Source organism: Clarias gariepinus, chromosome 5 (genome assembly GCF_024256425.1).
Source record: "Clarias gariepinus isolate MV-2021 ecotype Netherlands chromosome 5, CGAR_prim_01v2, whole genome shotgun sequence".
In the NCBI taxonomy this organism is placed as follows: domain Eukaryota; kingdom Metazoa; phylum Chordata; class Actinopteri; order Siluriformes; family Clariidae; genus Clarias; species Clarias gariepinus.
Window position 1 is genome coordinate 616,964 of NC_071104.1, and position 25,537 is coordinate 642,500.

Consider the following 25,537-nt stretch of genomic DNA (forward strand, 5'->3'; position numbering starts at 1 on the left):
TATATACAGGAGTGCTAGCTTCATTTAATCCTACAGGTCGTGTGCTACAGTCCAATGTTATGTTAACTACAATAAGCGCTAATTGCTAATCATTATATTTACATTAGGTGCTTTAGATGTAACAGATCTAACAGTAGGGGTTAGTGTGAGTAGGTTTGTATTATAAACAACCCACTAGGTTCATTTGTGCTCCAGGTTTAATCACATGTAAAATGTAAATACTAGATGAAGTCTGTACATCACTCAAACAGATGTTCAGCACCAAACTAAACAAAAAACGTGACGTTTGTGTGAGTAAGAGTGTGTACAGACCTAGCATTCAGATGTCAGTGTATCTGTACACAGAGTCTCAGGAAATACTGCTGTGGTTAAAACAGCTCTGCTGTAGGTGGAACACACACACACACACACACACACACACACACACACACACACCAGAGACTCCTTGTGTGTGATGCTGAAACAGAATGAAAGGACGTGTCAGCACCTTAAAGAGGAGGAACTGCCCATGCACTGAGTTAGATCTTACACCTGGACCCTCAGAAATGTTGTTACACAACTCAGTGTGCATTGTGCATGTAAACATTTCTCAAAAAGTCTTTACAATAATAACAATAATAACAATAATAGCAGAACTTTAGAAAACACCCAGGAAATCCAGATGTTCCTGATATATAATGTGATCACTCCTGAATCCTTGGCTTTCTAATAAGTTTGATATTTCTTCTATGTGGCTTTTCTGTCCACCTCGACTCCACCCGCGCATTCAGGAGAAACTGGCCTTTCAGTACAGCGATAAAGGTTCTTTAGATGATTATGAGTTCTTCACTTCATTAATTATTTAAATGAGACGGCAAAAATAAAACAACTCCAATAAAAACAGGATTTAAACTTTTTGTTTTTAAGTTTTTTACATAAAAATCTGCATCAATCTAAAACATTCAACCTGAAACTCGGCTTCTGGACTGATGTTATATTAAATCTAATAATTGGAATAATTCATTAGACTAGACACTGGCAAGGCATTTCCCAAACCCACAAAAGATCAGAAGAGTTACGGTACAATAGGGAGACTATCAGGGTCAAAGGTCAATCCTCTGCTCTTCATGCTGAGACATGCCGTTAACCTCGAGGAGTAACGAGGGGAGGATGAAAAGGCTCTGCAGTTGTTCATACGGATTCTGATGAGACACAGTGAGTATAATGACACAGTTTGCCCCTGTGGTGAGTCTGCTGCTCGAACCCTCCTCAGGAAAACACAATAATCACCCCTGAGCCTGTGGATCTACACCTTACTGTATTAGGATTAAGGCTTGTATTAAAGAGCGCAATAATGCACTGACTGGTGTGAAGTTTTAATCTACAGCACAGCTACATTTTCGAATCTGATCATTGATTAGTTCTCTATAACAGCAGCTCAGACAACAGTGCAGGTTTATATTAATGCGTTTATTCTAACACCTTATGGTTTCTACAGTAACATCTCATCTACAGGGAATCGTATCTCAGACGCTCCACTTAGTCTAAACAGGTTAAATCTGTGAGGCGATGAACAAAGTGAAACAGTAAATGTTTATTCCATATTGATGGAAGGAGTCTCCAGTACGAAATCAGGAAAATAAAGGTAAAAAAATTGAAAGTTAATGCAGGAAATAAGGAAAATAAAAGAGAAAATTAGACAGACTGGTTACGGTATGTCTGTTTATCGCTGATATAATATACAAATTGATTTATTCATAAATAGTTCAGATAAGAAATACAACAAAGTCCTGTAAATTATGGAAATCTTTCATATTTTACTCCTGATGACTAATATAAACCTCGATCTGATTATATAATCTGCAGGATTTATACTCTGTTCTCTCTGGAATATTCTGTAGAGTTTAACCTGTTGATGTTGATGAGCTTCAGAAGGTTTAGCAGACGCCTCCTTATACAAAGAGATTTCTAGAAGAGCTTTGGAGTCTCGATCAGAAACACATCGTCATGATGTTCCACTTGGGCAGGGGCTCGGCGCTCAAGGACATTTTGTACAAAAATGAATAAATAAATAAACATTTTATTTAACTTAAATAGTATTAATTAAAGTATCATGTACAATGTGAGCTGACACATCTGCAAATGAAGACAAAAACAAATCATTTAATTAATGTATAATTTAATAAATAATGTAATGTCTCACTCTGTCTGTGCAGCGCCGTGTGACCGTAAACTTAAACACTAAATCTTAAAACAAGAAATTTAAAACATTTGTAGTAATTTGAGTATATTCCATTAACTGCACTGACAAACAAATCATTTTATTATTTATTTAATGATATTTTGCCAGAAATTTCTGTCATGTGAGCTGTAATTTCTTCTCAGAGATGAAATAAGAAAATGCTTATTTATTTTCATTGTAAAAACTAATTAATATTTTTCTTTACTGTAATTTACTTTACTGTAGATCTCCTGAGGTATTTAGCATAAACTACTGGAGCAGTTAGCTGTGAACGATGATTGAATGTTAATTACTTTATCAGCACATTCTATACTTATTTTACTACAATTATACGTTCTATAAACTTTAATGTTATGTTTTAAAGTTTGGGAAGCAGGTTAGCTCATTATGATCTACACTATAGTAGATAGAAACAGTCAGAAATACACAGCATGTTACTGATGAACCTCCAACTTTTCACCATCAGTGTTTTATGTTAGTAATTAAGACAAAGTGCTGTTTTCCAAATGAAAACCCATAAAATTTACAGTAACATCTCAGAGTTCTGGTGTCTATATTTTTGTTTGGGAACGAAGGGAAAACCCCTCAGGCTGGAAGGACTTCCATCAATCACCACTTCCCAGATGGAATTTAAGGTAAAGAGAGAGAGAGAGAGAGAGAGAGAGAGAGAGAGAGACATTAACACTTCCCTTATTTAAAACCTCCTCCCACTTCCTAAAAACAGATGCACTCTGGAATTTGAGTCTAGGGATCTGTTCTCAGAGAGAGAGAGAGAGAGAGAGAGAGAGAGAGAGAGAGAGTCCCAGTACAAGTCTGGAGACGTTTGTCTAAGACTCTGTATTCCACAAAGAACAGAAAGAGACGGAGACGGAGAGGGAGAGATTCTGTATCTCAGTCATGAAGTCCTGCACATGGATCGGCTCTCTGACGTTCCTGCTGTACGTTTGTCCTTCATACGCGTCACACAGGTGAGTCTTCATCAGAATCTAACAGGAGAATCTTCCTCTATAGAGGTTCAGGGTTTAAACCCGATCCAGACGCACCGGGCAGACCGGCTCTCACGGGTCTGTGTGTGAACACAAATCTACCAGAATCTCTTCTTACAATTTGGCTTTAATTCTTATTGTAGTGACAGGACACGAGTCATTTAACTTAACACACTGATTAACCTTAATGTCTGATCTATTACTGTCAATAAAATCATTTTAGGAATTTTATCATTTAAATATCATTCCATCTGATTATGATCTGCGATTTAATCATTTACAGTCCCATAATATGTACAGGTGTTTAATCATGTATTTTATAGGGTGAACTTTTATTAAAAACGTTTTTAAACATGCCTTAGGTTTACCTCAGGGGAAAAAGCTGCTGCTAATGCTAACACCAAATACAGGTTTTTTCTGTTTAATCACAAGTTCCACTATAAAATGTATTTAGTGACTTTAGTTGAGCTCTCTCTCTCTCTCTCTCTCTCTCTCTCTTTTATTTCTTACTTGAAATAATTAAAGGTTTTATAAGCTCTCGTATAGAAATTAATCAACAATAAAGCCACACAAAGCTTTCATTTCTGTAATGTTGTGATTTTAACATTTATTTATCCTCAGGAAGAATTAAATCTAACAGCTACAAAAATAATAATAAAATGAAATCCACTATAAAAGGTATTTATTGAACTTGTTTGACCTTATTCTCCATGTTTTATGTCTTAGACAACCTCAGTAAGTATGATTAATACTAAAGTTAACATACAAATATAATGTAGAAACATATAAACAATGGGTCATTTACTTAGAGACTTATTTATCCTCAAAATGATTTTCTGCTTAAATGCTAACTTCTAACGATTACTTTATTGTTAAACTTACACCGTAGCATTTCTATCACTCTATACATTAAACACTGCTTTTTTCCTCTTGAACAAACCAGCCTTTGGTGATAAATATCATAAAATATCTGTTATAGATTTATACATTAAATTTTACTCCTGAACACATATTTTTAAGACACTCTGTTTTCATTTATTCCATTTTATGGCCTTAAGTTTTCTGTTAGAAAGCAAGAATAATTAACAATAAGGCAAAACAAAACAAATAAAAGTTTAAATTTATTTATCCTACCTTATTAACGCTACTTTTGCTTTGATTTTAGCAAGAAGAAACACCAATCAATTGCTAATCGCTAACAACACATCATATTAGCAAAGAAGCAATATAGCACCTTTAAAATTACATTACACTTACTGCCGCTAAGTTTAAGTCTTTTGTTTACCTCAGGAGAAACAGATGATGCTAATGATAATGCTAAGAGCTAATCTGTGATGAGATGTTAAATAATCCTACTGCAGTAATGAATAGTATTTTCTCTTGAGATGCTAACGTTGCTTTGTTGACACGCTTAGCTTGTATATTAACTCTGAGCTTCACGTTATTCTGGGAATACCTAAATGTAGCGTAGCCACCTGTTAGTGTCTCACATTCTCCTCTTTACGCTATTTTTGCCCTGAGATTCCTTGTGGTCTGTCACAGCCAAAATCAAGGTTGCATACCAGGTCTGTTTATAACACACCGGCGTCCCCGTGTTAACTCCTGTCACCGTCTTACCGACTTTTTTTTTTTATGTTACCAGAGGGATCGGATTGAATTGTTCAATTTTCAAAATCCCAAGAAGATATTAATAAACATAATTATGGCAAATAAGATACCCCAGATAGCACACACACGTCGTGAGACGTCTATGCGACGTCATCTTTTTCATCTGGCAGAGGGCGTTTGCTCATCTTGCAGATGTCGCCGAGACGTCCGTGCCGATGTTAGAACGACGCTTAGCCTACGTATTTAAGGCGTAAATTAATTAAAACGACCCTGATCCGCTCTTTAGACGTTATTAATCAGATGTACATACATCTGCCCAAATGTCTGATTCATGTCGGATAGACGTTGTTTTATTAAAACACCCCCTTCCATTATTTTAAATAAATACCCTGGGTTAATTATAATTAACCATGATCAACAGAATTCTGTGAAGGAAGGAAGCAGAAGACAAACGGGATAAAATGGAGATTTTTATTTTACACCAACAGCAACTTACAAATGAGGTCTCAATTTGAAAAGATGTAAAAATCATAAAACACCACAAATAAGTATTAATGATAGAAAAACAATTAAACACCAACAGAAGCGTTTTGTACTTTATAACTGTCCGTTATGACTTAAATATGACCGTTAGAGACGGTTGGTCAGGAAACTCCTGAAGTCAGATGCAGACAGGACACTTTCACTCACAAACTCCTGTGAAAAAATACAGAGATAGATTCAATTAAAATTCATGATACTTAATTTATCAAATGAACAATATTTATACTTTGTTCCTCTCGCTTCACAACTCATGAGAACAGACCGAAACCAGAACCGAACCGCAGATTAAGCACGCGCATATAACCGTCGGTATTTAAAGTGTGAATAAAAATACAAGAAATATCTTAAACCAAAATAACGTGACTAAACATCGCTAAACAGCAGGTGACATTTATGTTCAGTATTTCGTTTATATTTAGAAGGATGGGAGTTAATTTCTGCTGACCTTTTCCACACGCCCGCCAAACGTTTGTCTTCTCAACACACTGTTCATCTTCTTCTTCTTTGGAGTTTAACGCCGGCTTGCATCCGTAAGTGTTGCACTACCGCCACCTTCTGGTTGATTTTCCTTTGGTGTCCACATACCAGCAAATTTCGGATGATGAAGATACGTCATATAGACGTCGTATAGATGTAAAGACGATGTATTATTTAACAGCTCAAACAGGAGATCTACAGACGATCAAAATACGACTATAAAAACCAAACGCAATGTTTACCAGATGATACGCTTTTCAGCAGACGTCTCCGCGACGTACCTGTGCTATCTGGGATATCTATAAATAAAATTATAGGCTTTCTATACCTTTGTGTTTACACAGCGAGATTATCACAATAGGAATAAATAGAACTTGCACGACACATAGTATTTTTGCAAATCTAGCTAGCTTGAATAAAACATCTGTATTTTATGTTCAATCCTGAGCTTGCGTAAACTTTCCACAAAACACTTCAAATTTGAATCATTTTAATCAAAGACTGATTTTGTTTAACTAAATTGTGTCATGTTGATGACTAAATAATAAAAAAACACAAAGGGATACAAATTTTATCCATAAATGGAGGAAAATAAGATCCCGCTTTAGGACAAAAGTAACAGTAACAGTAACCCTATGAAAGGTGGAAAAGTAACATCTGTCTAAGTTAACATGTGTCTAAGTTAGCTGATGTGTTTGTGGTAGAAGGAAGTGCTCTTTTACCGTTCAGCCATTATTTTGTCACTTTCAGGTCTCTTTGCCTGTTTAGGACTTTTCAGGGTGTGGCTAAATGTAAACCAGCTAAACTGTAAGCTGACACATACCGTAATCATCAGCTGATTTCTATGATTTATTGCTGTGTAAGATCTTTGACTCTGGGCGCATCACACACACACAGCCATGAGGTGAGGGAAAAGGGTAGTTTTATAAAATAAATATGGAAATGAAGGGATAATACTGGTCCAGAGACAGTGCCCAGCTGGCATGTGGGCACTCGGCTGGCAGGTGCTGGCGGTGGGTAGAGTGGCAGAGTGGACCTGCATGGGCAGCAGCTCCTGCGTTCTTCTCAGCGCAGCTCTCACAGACGGGACACTAAGGAGATTCCAGCTGGTGTTGGCTGTCCCCTCTCCAGTAACATCAGCAGGGATCCTGGCTGGGAAAATGGGGCCTTAATGATGAATGCTCCCCCCTCCACCCCCAACCCTAACCAATCAATACTTTAATCACGTGTTAGATCTTACGTTATTACAACTTGGAAACTTGTAATTATAATCCATTCATAATACACAGTGGGTATATGGTTAGAGTTTGCTGGAGGTCAGTAGTTATTCTAATGTGTGTGTGTGTGTGTGTGTGTGTGTGTTTCACTCTCTTTGTTTCACACTTTGTTTAAACTCAATTAGGCCAAGACAAGCTTAGTTTATAATTCATATTATACAAAAACCGGAGGAGTTTGCTACTTGAAAATATAAATTAGCATTTAATAATTAATAATAGATTAACAAATGAATGTATATAATATTTAATTGATAAAATGTTTGTATTTATTTTTAAATGCAGTACATTGTAAATATGATCATCGTCCAACGCAACATGATGTTTTAACAGTGTACGTACACAGAGGAGGAGTTTATGTTAAATATCATCACAGACCCAGCGGGAGTGAAGAGCTTATACTCTGTGTGCTTGTCAAAGTGTGTAACGCATGTGTGTGTGTGTTCATAATAAAGGCAAAGCAGACAAGTAACTGTCGGAAATCTACAAGGAGTGTGTCGCTATGGTAACCGGCTGGAGTGCTGCTACGGGTGGAAGAAAAATACAAAAGGCCAGTGTGAAGGTATAACATACTGTATAAACTTACATCACTTACAGTTTAATACATAAACTATGAGCTATTTATAATTTAATATATAATACATAAATTATGTTGTAGTTTGTAACATGTAAACTATAAGATATCTAAATGATAGATTTTTAAAAGAATATGACATTGTCCTGGGTAGTGCTTGGGCCTCAATAATAGAATATTCGAATATTCATTATAATTTTCAACAAAAAAAATTGCAAATGCTGTGTCACACACACACACACACACACACACACACAAGTCAAACCGTCACCATGTTTAAATGTGTAGGATGTACACATGCAGGATGTACTTTACATTTTAATGTTTTTTGCTTTCAGTTCAGAAAAGTCACTAAATACAAGAACTTAAGCTCCAGGGTTTTATTAGCTGTTAGCATATGAGTTACGTTTCAAAAGAAATTAGCATATTTACACAGTTACAGGTAGCAGCATTGTAGCTAAATCTATCTTTAGCTAACGTTATGTTACCAGAGTTTAATGTTACCACTAACTTGCACTATAAATAACTAATAAAGCTACACAGTTAGTGTTTCATTTAACATTTTTTAAATCATTCAGAACGTTAACTTGGCTAATACTCAAACCTCTTTTTCAGCCCAGTGTGAGTTCGGGTGTAGGCACGGAGAGTGTGTCAGCCCGAACAAGTGCAAGTGTTTTCCGGGATACACGGGCAAGACATGTAGTCAAGGTTTGTAGGAAAGTTTTTGTTGTTATTGTTTTAGTGATCTGACTGTAAAACAGATTATTACTGATTACTCTTTTTACAAGTTTTAGCTTTGGATAGTGAGCTGTTTCTGAATGAATCGCTAGTGCTAGTGTTAGCTGCTATAGCGCTTTTAATCAGTGTTGGTGGACGTTACTTTTTAAAGTAACTAATTACATTACATAATTACTGTCTTTAAACAGTAATCAGTTACATTACAGTGTTACTTTCTGGTGAAAGTAACTAGTTCGAGTACTTTTCTATTCAGAAAATGAAAACTGCTTTGTGATTCCTCATGCATGTTGTTTTAGTCGAGACCTTTATTATTATTCTACCATCATCACTCAGTAAAGTTTGGCCCATAATCTGTTAACTACTAATACCCCTATCTCACCTACTAATACCCCCATCTCACCTACTAATACCCCATATCACCTACTAATACCCCCATATCACCTACTAATACCCCCATCTCACCTACTGATACCCCCATCTCACCTACTGATACCCCTATCTCACCTACTGATACCCCTATCTCACCTACTGATACCCCATCTCACCTACTGATACCCCATCTCACCTACTAATACCCCCATCTCACCTACTAATACCCCTATCTCACCCACTAATACCCCATCTCACCTACTAATACCCCTATCTCACCTACTAATACCCCTATCTCACCTACTAATACCCCATCTCACCTACTAATACCCCCATCTCACCTACTAATACCCCTATCTCACCTACTGATACCCCTATCTCACCTACTGATACCCCATCTCACCTACTGATACCCCATCTCACCTACTAATACCCCTATCTCACCTACTGATACCCCTATCTCACCTACTGATACCCCTATCTCACCTACTGATACCCCATCTCACCTACTGATACCCCATCTCACCTACTAATACCCCCATCTCACCTACTGATACCCCTATCTCACCTACTGATACCCCATCTCACCTACTGATACCCCATCTCACCTACTAATACCCCCATCTCACCTACTAATACCCCTATCTCACCCACTAATACCCCATCTCACCTACTAATACCCCCATCTCACCTACTAATACCCCCATCTCACCTACTGATACCCCCATCTCACCTACTGATACCCCTATCTCACCTACTGATACCCCTATCTCACCTACTGATACCCCATCTCACCTACTGATACCCCATCTCACCTACTAATACCCCCATCTCACCTACTAATACCCCTATCTCACCCACTAATACCCCATCTCACCTACTAATACCCCTATCTCACCTACTAATACCCCAATCTCACCCACTAATACCCCTATCTCACCCACTAATACCCCATCTCACCCACTAATACCCCATCTCACCCACTAATACCCCATCTCACCTACTAATACCCCCATCTCACCCACTAATACCCCCATCTCACCCACTAATACCCCCATCTCACCTACTAATACCCCCATCTCACCTACTAATACCCCCATCTCACCCACTAATACCCCCATCTCACCCACTAATACCCCCATCTCACCCACTAATACCCCCATCTCACCCACTAATACCCCATCTCACCTACTAGTACCCCTATCTCACCTACTGATACCACCATCTCACCTACTGATACCCCCATCTCACCTACTAAAACTCCCATCTCACCTACTAATACCCCCATCTCACCTACTAAAACCCCCATCTCACCTACTAAAACCCCCATCTCACCTACTGATACCCTATCTCACCTACTGATACCCCTATCTCACCTACTGATACCCCCATCTCACCTACTGATACCCCTCTCTCACCTACTGATACCCCTCTCTCACCTACTGATACCCCTCTCTCACCCACTGATACCCCATCTCACCTACTAATACCCCTATCTCACCTACTAATACCCCATCTCACCTACTAATACCCCATCTCACCTACTAATACCCCATCTCACCCACTAATACCCCTATCTCACCTACTAATACCCCATCTCACCTACTAATACCCCCATCTCACCTACTAATACCCCCATCTCACCCACTAATACCCCCATCTCACCTACTAATACCCCCATCTCACCCACTAATACCCCCATCTCACCCACTAATACCCCCATCTCACCCACTAATACCCCCATCTCACCCACTAATACCCCATCTCACCCACTAGTACCCCCATCTCACGCACTGATACCCCCATCTCACGCACTGATACCCCCATCTCACCTACTGATACCCCCATCTCACCTACTGAAACCCCCATCTCACCTACTAAAACCCCCATCTCACCTACTGATACCCCCATCTCACCTACTAAAACCCCCATCTCACCTACTAATACCCCTATCTCACCTACTAATACCCCATCTCACCTACTAATACCCCTATCTCACCTACTAATACCCCATCTCACCCACTAATACCCCTATCTCACCCACTAATACCCCATCTCACCTACTAATACCCCCATCTCACCTACTAATACCCCCATCTCACCCACTAATACCCCCATCTCACCCACTAATACCCCCATCTCACCCACTAATACCCCCATCTCACCCACTAATACCCCCATCTCACCCACTAATACCCCATCTCACCTACTAGTACCCCTATCTCACCTACTAGTACCCCTATCTCACGTACTGATACCCCTATCTCACGTACTGATACCACCATCTCACCTACTGATACCCCCATCTCACCTACTGATACCCCTCTCTCACCTACTGATACCTCTCTCTCACCTACTGATACCCCTATCTCACCTACTAATACCCCTATCTCACCTACTAATACCCCATCTCACCTACTAATACCCCATCTCACCCACTAATACCCCTATCTCACCTACTAATACCCCATCTCACCTACTAATACCCCCATCTCACCTACTAATACCCCCATCTCACCCACTAATACCCCCATCTCACCCACTAATACCCCCATCTCACCCACTAATACCCCCATCTCACCCACTAGTACCCCTATCTCACGCACTGATACCCCCATCTCACGCACTGATACCCCCATCTCACCTACTGATACCCCAACTCACCTACTGATACCCCCATCTCACCTACTAATACCCCTATCTCACCTACTAATACCCCATCTCACCTACTAATACCATATCTCACCTACTAATACCCCCATCTCACCTACTAATACCCCCATCTCACCTACTGATACCACTATCTCACCTACTGATACCCCCATCTCACCTACTGATACCCCCATCTCACCTACTGATACCCCTCTCTCACCTACTGATACCCCCATCTCACCTACTAATACCCCTATCTCACCTACTAATACCCCCATCTCACCTACTAATACCCCCATCTCACCTACTAATACCCCTATCTCACCTACTAGTACCCCCATCTCACCTACTAATACCCCCATCTCACCTACTAATACCCCCATCTCACCTACTAATACCCCTATCTCACCTACTAATACCCCTATCCCACCTACTAATACCCCCATCTCACCTACTAATACCCCCATCTCACCTATGCAGTTTCGCGCGGTGGCCATAAGTATGGTTCATAATGATTCACCGCAAGTTTTGGCCTGTGATTAGGTTTCCATCTTTCCGTACGTCCATCCTTGCGAAGCTCGCTAACCTTGCAGAACTTCACCGAACGTTGGGCGGTCACTCGCGGTGGCTCACAGTGCCTCACAATGCTCCTCACCGCATAGGTGAGATAGGTGTATAACAGCAAGAATAACAAAGGGGAGCAGGTTATCGGGGGAGGGGCTTATAGGACGATTTTCACACACACACACACACACACACTAATGGATTGGGAATGACTGCTGTCTGGCTAACAGATTACATAAATTGTCTGAATAACGGATTACATTTTTGAAAGTATAACTACAGCGAGTAACGCAGTTTGCGAGTGTTCCGCAAGACGAGCAAGGATTTTTAATACATTTTGACTTGAAAAACGTCCTGGTTTACGAGCACCAAGTATCATGTATGACGCACGCGCTTCTTGTTTTGATGCCGAGCGTCACGTGATCACAACTGAGCCAACAGTTTTTCTCCCTCTTGTGCTGCGGAATTCTGGGTAATCGTCCCCCCTGCTGGGTCTTAGTGCTCGTCTCTCACCGGTGAAATCAACATTCATGCACACGTGTACTGTTTGCTATAACACTGTGACCACGTGTGTGTGTCTAAAACATATATTTTATTTTGTGTTTGAAAGCGCGTGTGTACAGCGTGCGTGTACAGTTTCTTATTACACGTGTGTGCGCGTGGGTAAAGCAAAAAAATAAATCTCATTAGTGGTTAAAAATACATTTTCTCAGCCTGTTTCAGCCTGTGTCAGCTTATGTGTGTGCACGCGCATAATTTGACACCCCGTGCCGGTTGACACAAACGCTTTCTTTCGCTCTCTCTCTCTCTCGCCTTTACTGTGTGTGTGTTTGTGTGTGTGTAAAGCACCCCCTCTCTGCTTCATACACACACACACACACACACACAAAGACACTAAAGAGAGAGAGAGAGTGTGAACCGGCACGGTGTAAAATTACGCATGCGCGCACACATAACACACACACTGCAGCGCAAGAGAGAGAAACACACACACAGGGCCTCCACGCATAAACGGAAACACTTATCTGTCTGGATTTATTTTTACTTTTTTTTAAAGGTAAAGTGCAGGTTAATTTGTTTTATATTTACTTTATATTTTGCTGTGGAATTAATTATTTAAATTTCTATTATTTCCTATGGGAAAAATTGCTTTGGTTTACGTATTGCTTTTGGTATTTCATTTTGCGGACCTAACGATACATCAAAAAAAGTATTCTAGTACTCTACCACCCAACACTGCTTTTAACTATGGTAATTATTTTGAAAGCAAGAAAGATTTTTTTCTGTACTGAGGCTGAAAATAGTGAGGGATTCATTATTTAGCTACGCTAACAATTATTGCCCTTGTTTGTCTCGTGTATTGGATCGAAAGGTTTTCACCTTATTTTGACCTCTTTTGCTTTAATTGCTATATCCAGTAATGATTTAGCTAGATGAAATGTTTAATTTGCAGTCATTTTAGCAAAGATAAACCTAAAACATTTACAGCGTAAACAAACTGTTAACTTAATTATCAGTCATATTTGAATAGTATTTTTACAACACATCAGTTGGTTTTGCAACATAAAAATTTGTATTTGTAAAATTTCCAATAAGAAAAGTTAGCTAGATTATTTTACAAGCTAGCTATCTCAGATGGGCGTGGCCTTTTTAAAAAGCATAGCTGTTGTTTATAACTAAATGCCTAGTAAAGTAGCTAGTCAGTGTAAAATCAATTTAATTTGTAAATAAGCGACTTTTAGCTGTTTCCCTCCTCAGATTTAAACGAATGTGGGTTGAAGCCTCGGCCCTGCGAGCATCGCTGCATGAACACCTTCGGGAGCTACATGTGCTACTGCCTCAACGGCTACATGCTAATGCCTGATGGGTCCTGTGCAAGTAAGTGTGCAAAAGAGAACTGTATATGTCACACTTACTTTACTATAGATTTACTATACTGTACTTAACTCTCACATCAAAGAAAAGACACCAGCACTGTGCAGACTCACCAGTCGACTCACTCATCACTCTTTTAGATAAAATGTTAAAAGTGCACCGTTTGATTTGCTGTGTTGTGGGACAGACTCGAGGACGTGCGTCATGGCTCACTGTCAGTACGGCTGTGAGGAGGTCCAGGGGGAAATCCGCTGCCTCTGTCCCTCAACTGGTTTACAGCTCAGCTCAGATGGAAAGACGTGCGTTGGTGAGTGTGAATTTTATAAATAAACTAATAATCAAAATGTCACCAAATCTTGTTGCGCTGACTCATATATCGTGTGTAGCATTAAGCTACAAAATAAAGGACTACACGGTAGTGGTGGCTTAGCAGTTAGCACTGTCGCCTCACACCTCCAGGGTTGGGGTTCAAATCTCTCCTTGTTTCCCGTGTGTCTGTGGAGTTTGGATTTCCTCCAGGTACTCCGGTTTCATCCGAAACACGCACTGTAGACTGACTCACATTCCAAAACTGTCTGTGGTGTGTGAGTGCGAGTGACAGGTTGGCACCCCGTCTATGTGTACCCACCCTGTCTATGTGTACCCACCCCGTCTACAGTATGTGTACCCACCCTGTCTATGTGTACCCTGGGTGTATGGGTGTGTTTCACTCTTTCTCGTCTCTGAGGTCAGTACGCATTGTTCTCAACTGCTGAAATGTTTCTTTCTTCCAGATATTGATGAATGTGTAACAGGAAAGCACCAGTGTCCCTACAACCGCGAGTGTGCCAACACCTTCGGGAGCTACTACTGCAAGTGCCAAGTGGGTTACGATCTAAAGTACATCAATGGAAAATACGACTGCATAGGTAAAACCAGCAACCCTGTCAGGCGTGGTTAAGGATGAGCTACTTATTGTTATTTAACCAAATATCATCATAATATTTTTACCCCGTGTTCAAATGTGAATAAGATTAATTTATATATCATGTTTAACTTTCAGATATGAATGAGTGCCTCGCCAACACTCACAAATGTAGCCGTTATGCAGAGTGTATAAACACTAAGGGATCGTACAAGTGCAAATGCAAGCAGGGCTTCCGTGGCACGGGGTTCGAGTGTTCAGGTGAGCATTAGGATGATCTTACATTCTGTTTGAAGCTTCCTGTTAAATATCTTAACTTACTTAAAAGCTTTCCTCTATTTCAACACCATGATGTCCAAGAGGACGTGTTCTGGGTTTATTACAGTTTCCAAAACATTACACAACTGGCATGTAGTTCTATGAATCTTCAACTTTATTTCTGGATTATTTTCTGGGAAAAAACCTTTTTAGTAAAAATGAACAAGTTTTGTTTATTTTAAAACTGACAAAAATGTGGGGTGTTCAAGTCAAACCAGGACTGAAACTGAAGGTGTAAAACTGATTGACATTTACAGAAGACTTGTTTTAAAGAAGGCCTACGTCTGTGAATGTCGATCCTGGCCGAGGTGGCTCGGAGCCTCGCTGCAGTCGTTCCAGTGAACATTCAGAAAGTGGAACACCTGATCACTGAAAATAGACGGATAATTTGTCAACGACTTGTGGAGGAGACACATCTGTCTGTGTGAACTGTACACACACTGACTCACCAACACTATTCTATTTTGATGGTGTCCAAGCACTAGTGAGACACTGGGATAAGTGCATTAGTGTATCAGGGGATTATATAGAGACATAAAGGGAGTTTATACTCTCAGGACTGAGTTCTGTTATTCTGTACAATCAAAAGTCCCGGGTTTGACGTCAGTGTACTTTAAGGGACTGTAGTGTGGATGTCCTACTGGTTGTATTGCATTTAGAGACTGATTTAGGTAGCAAAAGGGGCGGAGCTACCAGAACAGCTACCAGGTTTTGGGTTGGCTGTTCCAGGATAATCCTGATCAAGCCTAGGGCCGTCAATATTAACACATGATTAATCTAGGAATTTTATTGTGTTATTATTTTTACCACAAATTAATCATATGACCAAATTAATCATATGACCCTACATACAGATTACTTATCTGATGTAAACGCGTTACATCAGAAAAGTCAGACACAGACATCGACTGAGGAACAGCAGCAGGATCTGTAAAACACGCCGTGTTTGTGTGTTTCCCATAGCAAAGCCCTTTTACTCCAGCAGCTCATGGGACGCTGAGAGAGGCAGCGCAGACCGGCTTCTCAACGGTGAGACGTTTGTGTCTGAGGACGCCTGGGTCGCGGTTAATTAACTCAAACGTAACCATATAAACACGTTAATCCTGAGCTGTGGTTACAGATAATTTAATTACACGTTTATCACTTCCCTGGCCAGACTTCGTATCAGCATGCTAACTTGCTAGCAAGGGAAAGTAGCACCGCTCTATCAGCTAACGGAAAGTTCAGGTTTTGAAATATGAAGTATTTTACTTCACAAACTAGCTGCTTTTACAGTTTATATACAAATTTAACACCTTCTGAGCATGCTAGTACAGTATGTTAGCTACCTAGGAAACGTAAAGTTATAGAGTTATCAGAGATAAGAACAAAAAACAACGCACTGAGATTCACTGAAACGCATGCTCTGGAGGTGTAAAATACTCCATATTTCAAAACCTGAAACTTCCATTAGCTGATAGAGCGGTGCGACTTTTCCTTGCTAGCGAGTTAGCATGCTGATACGACTTCAAATCAGGCCTGGGAAGTGATGGTGTATTTAACACCCAGGGGGAGCTGATGAGAGAGTTTTAAAAATGAAATGTTTAAATGCAAGCACTGCCTGCCTTGTGCCTGCTATGAGATTAGCCGCTTGCTGTTTAGCATGCGCGTTACTTCCTGTGTGGTGCTGTGTTAGCATGAAAACGCTGCAGCTGTAGGTCTTCAGAACAAATCTGTGTGGAGTTCAGCTTTCATCTCAGTGTATTGTTTCCTCTGTCAGGTCCGTTCGACTTGCTACGATACCGTGGGTGTGTCTCATTTCACATCCCGCTACATTGTGGGCGGAGACAGGTGTTAGGTGTTATTGGGTGACATCTGTATTTTTGTTAGTGTACAGAGCCGAGGTGCTTCACTCACAGATTTGTAGCTCTGGATCTTCATATATTAACCGCAGACACACTGAGCAGCAGACGGAGGAGCGTACGCATGGCTATAAGCGGAGAGCAGTTGTTTCTGCGCGGGACTGCTGCAGCGCACTGATGAAGTGTAACGTTGTGTGAAAGTGTAATGATAATTAAAAATGTTGTGAAAGTGCCGATGATATACACATTTGCATGGTGTGTTTAGTGGTATGTAGCGTGTGGACTCTGGGTTTGCTCACTTCTACTGACCACAATTGATGACATCACAAACCTTTCACCTCTCACCACCGCGTGGTTTGTTTTCACAGCGATCCCAGAATTCCCATCAAAGCCGCGCATCCTTGGCGGGAAATTTGATAACGCTATCCCGGAGCCTGGAGCCACCGAATCCTCCAGACTGCACCTACAGCCATTCGATTACGATGGAGACGTTTACATCGGGACAGGACAGGAAGTGACGCCGCTAATAACGACCAGAGAGAAAAAGGAGGAAGAGGAGGAGGACGAAGGTAACGGAGTGGACAGTGAGAGACTGAACACCAGGGGAGATGTGTTCTGTGAGTATATTAACATAGAACAAGGAAATGTGCCCTCACACACACACACACACACACACACACACACACATCTGAGAGCCTCATAAAACCCACGTTGGTGTAAGAGTTTAGGGATCGTTTTATTTTAAATGATCAAATCAAATAAAAGCGACAAAAGCGATGCTGTCCGAGTGGCTAAGTTAGCAGAGACACAATGTTTATGCTAGCACAGAACTGATTATAACTCCTGTGGCATATTGTAACACTCCTACACCAGTTTGTGTAGTGTGAGGTGAGATTAGTTTGTCACAGCAAGAAGAGACAAGCCCGAGCCGTCCATCACCCTTAAGGAGGGGAAATTCCACTGCCTAATGGAACAGGAACCCCAGAGAGGAAAGAGGGGGGTGTTTAAGGAGGAGCGGAGGAGGAGTGTGAACGCTAGCCTTTTATTATCCTGCTCCTGAACAGCTGGTGTTTGTGGAGCAGCAGCACCTCTTACACGTCCCCATGGTCCTCACTGAGACAAAATTATTTTCAATTAATTCAATTTTATTTATATAGCACTTTTAACAATGGACACTGTCAAGCAGCTTCACAAAAATTAAAAGAAAATTTGAAAAGAAAATTTATGGAAGTGTGTTTGTGTGAGAAAAATGTGTCTAGATAATAATGAGATGACTGAATAATGACTGAAATGTCTCTGATAAGCAAGCCAAGGTGACGGCGACAGTGGCAAAGAAAAACTCCCAATATAAAGAAACCTTGAGAGGAACCAGACTCAATATCCTGGACACACTCAGTTAGTCTATACAACTTAGGTATTTCGTCTGGTTTAGTTAAGATGTATAATTGGGTATCATCAGCATAACAATGGAAACTAATCCAATGTCTTCTAATGATGTCACCCAAGGGAATCATGTATATTGAGAACTGCAGAGGTCCTAAAACTGACCCTTGTGGGACCCCATATTTCACTGGCATTACACCAGACAGTTCTCCATTTAGATCTACAAAATGGTACCAATCAGACAGGTAGTCACGTGACTCCCATAGACGCTATGCAGTGCAGTACACAGGAAACAGAATTGAACGGTTCTCAGTGAATCTTCAAGTCCCAAGTTGTTTGTTCTTTTTTCAGGTTAATCCCATAGACACTATACAGTAGAGTGCAATAGATTCAAAAGAACGAACAACTCAGACTAAAAAATATAAGAGGTGAGCTACTCATTCTGTTTATTATAATATGTCCGTAGCTGCATTGTAATATTTTCATTACTGGAACTATAGCCAAAATTTGTGTATGTTCACGTATTGGGGGTCTTTTTATTGTTTATTTTTTATTTCCTATTAAAAAAATAAAATGAACTAAATGACTCAAAAAAAGATTTGTTTATTTTGATGAATAAGATTCAAAGAACCGAGTCACTAAAATGATTCAAACTTCCCATCACTAATATCCTGACGGAGTCGACTCATTCAGACCAATATATTAATTTGGTTTAAGCCAGGTCTCTGTAAGGCAGAGTGCGTCGAGGCAATAATCTGAGATCATTTCATTAACAATAAATGCTTTAGGCGCAAGGTATCTAATGTTGAGAAGTCCAAACTTTAGAGGTAGATTTTGGCGTTATTTGACCTTCTGGTTTAATGGTTATCAGATTGTTTTGGGCAAATTTAACAAATTTATTCTTTTTTCTCACTATTCGGGGAACAGACACAGTTTCTATAGGACAAGCTATGTGTGTGCGTCTATCAGTATGGTGAGCTGTAATGTGGCTGATATCTAAAGAATCTACGGTATGACTTACCGCCAGTCAGATGGTTCGTAATGTCCTGGAGATGTTGTCAGAGAGGACTGCTGCTCCAGCTCTGCTAGGGTGCAGGCCATCTGTGTGGTAGAGCCTCGGACGCTCCCAGAAACCATTCCATTTATCAACAAAGGGTAATCTCTGTTGTTCACACCAAGATTGTATCCATTCATTAAAAGCAAATAATCTACTAAACCTCTTGATTCCTCTCTGAAATGTGGGAAGTGGTCCAGAGACGATGATTCTTGTTGTGGTTGATGTGCTGCGGACCTTCTCAACCAGGCTCCTGAAGTCCTTCTTTAGGATCTTCATCTGCCTCAGCCTGGTGTCGTTTGTCCCAGCATAAAGGACCACAGCTCCAATGTTCTCCCTCAGAGCTGCAGGCATCTGGGCATCGACATCAAGACCATGAGCAGCGTGTCGTGTACCATCTCGCGAAGAGGAGTAAAACGGATTCAAGTTGAGATCTCAAAAATGGGTGGCGGCGGAGGGGGAGAGGTCCTCGCCCGTGGCCTAGCACGCGTCTTCCGCTGCTGTTGCAACCAGGCTTTGTGGTATCCCAGCGTTGGGATGAAGGAAACCCCGACGGGCCGCGTCCTTGGTGCGTTGGACCTGGGCAGAGAAACATGCGGTGTTGAGGAAGTCGGGGGAATTTGTGTCATGCTGAGAATTCACCTGGGAGAGGTGAGCATCGGTCTGTGATGATTCCAGCGTATCTTTCTGATCTGCTTCTCTACGGCCTCCAGCTCCAAATCCACCGGCCTAGCGATGCTAATGGGATAGCCGGTTTTTCTTTTTTTCTGTGAGTGTATGTTGTGTGTGTGTGTGTGTGTGTGTGTGATTGTATGTTGTGTGTTGATGACGATGTAAATCGTTCTGAAATCTCACAGATCCTGACGAGGTCTACAGCCGAGGAACAGAGTTTAAGGAGATCCACGCAGCTCCTCTACAGGAACGTAAGAGATCTCCTTTATTCCTCTGTTACTACAGGATTAACCAAATAAATTAACGCAAGGGACGTTCAAGTCCTTTTGGTGCAGATCAGGTGGTTCTTGAAGAAAATATTTAAAGGCCCAGATCTAATTTCTGTTGAAGGTTAAAGGTTCAGGAGGATCGACGGAAGCAAATGACTTACATAAAACTTATTAAACCTGATTTAAATTTAACTTACATGCAACATTCTGTACGTTCACAAGACACAACACATTCACACCGTTCAGATGTTTCACTGCGATTGAGAGTCTCATCCTGTAAATGTCCATCACTTTCACGTCTTCATTTAGAAGGAATGTCATTACCAGTCCCTGTTTCACTCGAACACCCTTTGTAGCTGAAATGCACAGTGTTTAGTGTATAGTACATGTTTGGTGTCTGATGTAGGTATCTAATAGATAAAGTAAGACCATAGTTCTAGCACTGTGTATCACACACAAACACACACACACACACATACACACAAACCACATCATGCAACTAAAACATACAGTGTCAGGTTGGGGGCGTGGCCTTAGGCGTGTAAACTCATTACAAGTGTGTGTTTAAAACGTTAAGAGATTTCTGAGTGTGTGTGTGTGTGTGTGTGTTTGGAGCAGGATTCCTCACAGACTGTAACTTTGACTCGGGGGAGTGTGAGTGGGTTCAGGATCAGGACGACGATCTGGACTGGAGCGTCCGCTACCACGAAGACGGTAAGACTCCATTATTAGAGCTTTTATACAGTGATCTATAGACATGCAGGAAGTAAACGCACCCTCGGGGGCACCACACTTACAATTTTTTTAAAGTTTGGTTTTGCAGACATTTTTTTAAGTCATGTGACTACCATGCTGTCAGTCACGACGGAGGGCAGTGTTAGTACCGTTACCCAGTTTTACATCACATGATGCAGTGTGTGACTCATCATGAGGTATTTCTGGGACGTCCTGGACGTATTTGTAAGAAGTAACGTCTCTTTCGCTGTGTGGAAGTGGGCGGGACCAATGGGGACAAGCATCATGATGTCCACAGGATGAGAGCGTTTCAGGAGGCCCAGGGATTGAGCAGCTCGTGACCCCGCCCATGGATTCAACGACTAACAGTAGCCATAATAATAGGAACACATTTTAGTGTGTAGATCATAAACTTCATGCATTTCTGTGTTTTGTGGAAGAAGAGTCTAGTAAATTCATCAACCTGTTGCTATGGCGAGGCTAACCCGCTAACGTGTGGCGGCACCGCGTGCTCGTATCCGATGTATTTCAGGGCTGCAGTACTACATGGCGCTCAGTGGGAGCGCGGGTCAGTGGAGGGCGCAGGCCAGGCTGAAGCTCCTCCTCGCCGACGCCGTTCGTCAGGGCCCCTTCTGTCTGAGGTTCAGCCACAGGGCGGCGCTGTCGGGCACGCTACGCGTGATAGCGGATGGTGGACAAGCCCAGAGCGTCCTGTGGGAGCAGAGACACGGCCTGGACGACGGTTGGCACACGGAGAACGTAGACGTGGACTGGAGCGACAAAGCTCCTGAGGCGGTGAGAAAAGCAGCTCGGTTCTCTCACGCCATCGCAGAAACAATCAGATACAATCAGAAAACTAACATCAGATGGTGAAGTTATTTTAGAGATTTGTGAATTATTATAAATGTTTTTTTCCAGATCGTGTTTGAGGGATCGCGGGGAAGACTGGCACACGGAGAACTCGGGCTGGACAACGTGCTGCTGATCTCAGGGAGATGCCATGAGGCTGAAGACCAGCTGTTTTAGAGAAACGTTCTTCAGCAAACAGAGTCTTGAAGATTAAATATTTTTACTTCTTAAACAAAAGGCTGATGGAAGTAACAAATATTAGCAACTAAATATTTTTATATATAATAAAGGCGAAGGTGATGGAGATGTGATTCCTGCATCAACAACGTGAGAAAGCTGTGAGAGGTTCAGTGCCACTTGTTGTGCTTTCATTTTCTCAAAAAATAAATAAATAAATATATAAATTGAGTTTCTTTAAAAATTTTTAATTAAAGCATTCTGTGAAAATTTTTCCGAAAAAAATATATAAGTCTGTAGTGTCCGTAACCATGTCACATTCATGTTGCAGTATCTTAACAATGTTGCATTTTATAATAATACATGTTTTGATATTTATGTCTTTTCATGTGAAATCTAAACTGGCCGAGTTTCATCTGAATGACAGTTAAGATCATTAAAATATTTAAATAAAAAAGTAACAGACACTAAAACATAAAAGAGCATGAAACTGTATTTAGCAAATGTTTCTTTTTATCTGATAAGAATGTGTGTATGAATATTTACAATAAACATCAGGATCAGGAGATACCTGGAGGAGTGATAAGTATGATTCTGTAAAATGGTGTTTATATGATCTGAAGATTCCAACAATTTTAGCACCGACATGGTGTTTTGGAGGACGTGTGGATGCAGAGAGGGAACAATATACTCAGAGCGCCACCTGCTGGTAGATTTTATTACACACCAGGCTAAGAAGATTAACAGTGTGATCACAGCAGAGCGTTACTCCAATAAACAACAACAACAACAAGTCGCTTTTTTACAGACAGGAAGTTTAAAGACAGATGTACAGAATATCTATGAATGTTTAAGTCGATTATGTGAATATTTATATTAGAATTATAGAGGTGTGTGTGTGTGTGTGTGTGTGTGTGTGTGTGTGTGTGTGTGGTGTGGTGTGTGGGAGGATCAGCTCAGGAGATGCTTCTTCCCCAGAAACTGCACTTTGCGCTCGAAGGCTGTGGAGCGGATCGGAGTGTTCACTTCATAGAAGGGGTTCATCGCGAACTGAACACAAGAACAGAGACGCGTCACGGTTACTGAGCTTAATAATAATAATAATAATAATAATAATGTACAGTGAACACAAACACTGCCCACCTTGATGTATAAATCATAAACATCGTTAAAGAAGTTTTTGATCCCGTCTTCTTGCTTGACGTCATGAAGCATGATGAACCTCATATGTACAGAACATTAAGGAAAATACATTAATGAACCTGTTGTTTATGTGCAGATACCAAACAATCAGACTGTTACATGTTACACGCACACTCCCTATCCCTCAGCTCAGACTGTGTGTGTGTGTGTGTGTGTGTGTGTGTGTCTGTCTGTCTGTCTGTCTGTCTTGTGTAAGGATATGACCGGCGGTGACGAAGGCCGAGACGAACCACTCGTTGAACTTGTCCACAGTTTTCAGGTACATGTTGTTGGACAGCCACATGTTCTCATCGACCAGGTCGAGCGCAGCGTGAGCGATGAACTGGTTCAGGTGTCGATGATCGTCCTGTGTGAGAGAACACACGAATGAGCAGGTGAAACGAGAGGTTTACACATATGCACACACACACACACACCACAGGCCTAAAAGTCCAACACTAATAGGGATTCATTCACATCATCTCATCACACATGCAGAAGAAGCCGATCTGTGACGCCACACGGCCGCTTTCTGTCTCACTCTACAGGTCTGAGGTCTGTTCTTAACCACTGTGTCCCTACAGTAAAGTGTGTATCATGTTCCATGATCTAGATGATGACACATGAGGTCAGAGGTCATAGGACACCTTCAGTTTTTATTCCCTTTTCACATCTAAACATCACACACTTCATGTCACGTGATGATCTGCTGCATGATGTAATATAAACGCCGTTCTGCCCTTGAGGTGTGTGTGATGAGTGGCGTCTGTGACCCTGCTGTCTGTAGGACATCCTGCTGCGCCCCCTGGGGGACAAAACTCTCACCCTGACGCTGTGTCTTTAGGAAGAGAAACTGGTTATTCAATGTCTGTTATGAGGAATAAAACACTACGGGGTGCCGTTACAGGAAAATCATCAATGCCAGGGCGGTGTGTGTGATGAAGCACAGAGACACAGTTACTCCTAGAGATTAGAAGGGAGAGTTACGAACCGTGAGTCTGTTGTGTGCTGATTCACGTATCACCACACCACCTCCACAATCTAATAGTTACAGATAGAGTTAATATATACTTTTTTGTTACATGTATAATAGAGATGAGGCGGTCGATCGGTCAGTGATTAGACTCATCTGGTGTTCGGTGTGAGTGGGCGTGGCCGGAGATCAGCTGATCAGACTCAGATATAAACCATTCTGTACTGAGCGCAGGAGCTTTAGAGTGATGCAACACACACACACAGAGTTATGAAGTTACATCATCAATAAACATGCGTGTTTAAATCCTCTGATCTGCCTTTTACTACAAACTCTGTGAGAGGACTAGTCTCACAACACACTTATTACACACACACACACACACACACACACACACACCAGTCCCACAACGCCATCAGATTGCATCCGTCATATCAGCTCAGTTTGGTGGTGTTTGAAACAGAAAAACATCAGTGTTTCTTTATAATCCTACAGTAGCGAACATGGTGTTGTAGTGAGCGTGGTGTTGTAGTGAGCGTGGTGCTGTAGTGAGCGTGGTGCTGTAGTGAGCGTGGTGCTGTAGTGAGCGTGGTGCTGTAGTGAGCGTGGTGCTGTAGTGAGCGTGGTGCTGTAGTGAGCGTGGTGCTGTAGTGAGCGTGGTGCTGTAGCGAACGTGGTGCTGTAGCGAACATGGTGCTGTAGTGAACGTGGTGCTCAGTGTGTAGTGAGCGTGGTGCTGTAGTGAGCGTGGTGTTGTAGTGAGCGTGGTGTTGTAGTGAGCGTGGCGCTGTAGTGTGTAGTGAGTTACCTTAGACTCTGGTTTTCCAGGAGGCAGAAACTCCAACTCAAACACAGGGTTGTCATGATGACCCACCATCACAAAGTAGAAACTCCCTGACATCTCTCTCTCACACACACACACTCTCACACACTAATACACTCCACACACACACACTAATACACTCCACACACACACTAATACACTCCACACACACTAATACACTCCACACACACTAATACACTCCACACACACTAACACACACCACACACACTAACACACACTAACACACACTAATACACTCCACACACACTAATACACTCCACACACACTAACACACTCCACACACACTAATACACTCCACACACACTAACACACACCACACACACTAACACACACTAACACACACTAACACACTCCACACACACTAATACACTCCACACACACTAACACACTCCACACACTAACACACTCCACACACTAACACTAACACACTCTGTCTCTCACTGCACAGGAGGCTG

General features: G+C 41.4%; 2 protein-coding genes across 4 annotated transcripts; one reads left to right on the plus strand and one right to left on the minus strand.

The window, feature by feature from the left end:
* The first annotated feature begins 1,177 nt into the window (after positions 1 to 1,177).
* Positions 1,178 to 22,781, plus strand: LOC128523692 (epidermal growth factor-like protein 6). 3 transcript variants are annotated; one of them, XM_053495775.1, is made up of 14 exons: positions 1,178 to 1,194; positions 3,077 to 3,189; positions 7,565 to 7,671; positions 8,299 to 8,391; positions 13,765 to 13,884; positions 14,069 to 14,188; positions 14,655 to 14,789; positions 14,924 to 15,046; positions 16,067 to 16,132; positions 17,313 to 17,561; positions 20,239 to 20,304; positions 20,941 to 21,036; positions 21,590 to 21,852; positions 21,976 to 22,781. In XM_053495775.1, exons 2-14 carry the CDS (start codon positions 3,119 to 3,121, stop codon positions 22,081 to 22,083), a joined length of 1,617 nt encoding a protein of 538 aa, XP_053351750.1. In that variant the 5' UTR covers positions 1,178 to 1,194; positions 3,077 to 3,118; the 3' UTR covers positions 22,084 to 22,781. The 3 variants fall into 3 exon arrangements, with proteins under 3 accessions (XP_053351750.1, XP_053351749.1, XP_053351751.1); XM_053495774.1 differs by lacking the exon at positions 1,178 to 1,194 and having other exon boundaries at positions 2,976 to 3,189; XM_053495776.1 differs by lacking the exons at positions 1,178 to 1,194; positions 16,067 to 16,132 and having other exon boundaries at positions 2,977 to 3,189.
* Positions 22,782 to 23,009: 228 nt separating this feature from the next.
* trappc2 (trafficking protein particle complex subunit 2) lies at positions 23,010 to 25,336 on the minus strand. Its single transcript, XM_053495777.1, has 4 exons — positions 25,047 to 25,336; positions 23,488 to 23,632; positions 23,227 to 23,312; positions 23,010 to 23,133 (listed from the first exon to the last, which is right to left on the minus strand). Exons 1-4 carry the CDS (start codon positions 25,137 to 25,139, stop codon positions 23,035 to 23,037), a joined length of 423 nt encoding a protein of 140 aa, XP_053351752.1. The 5' UTR covers positions 25,140 to 25,336; the 3' UTR covers positions 23,010 to 23,034.
* Positions 25,337 to 25,537: the final 201 nt, after the last annotated feature.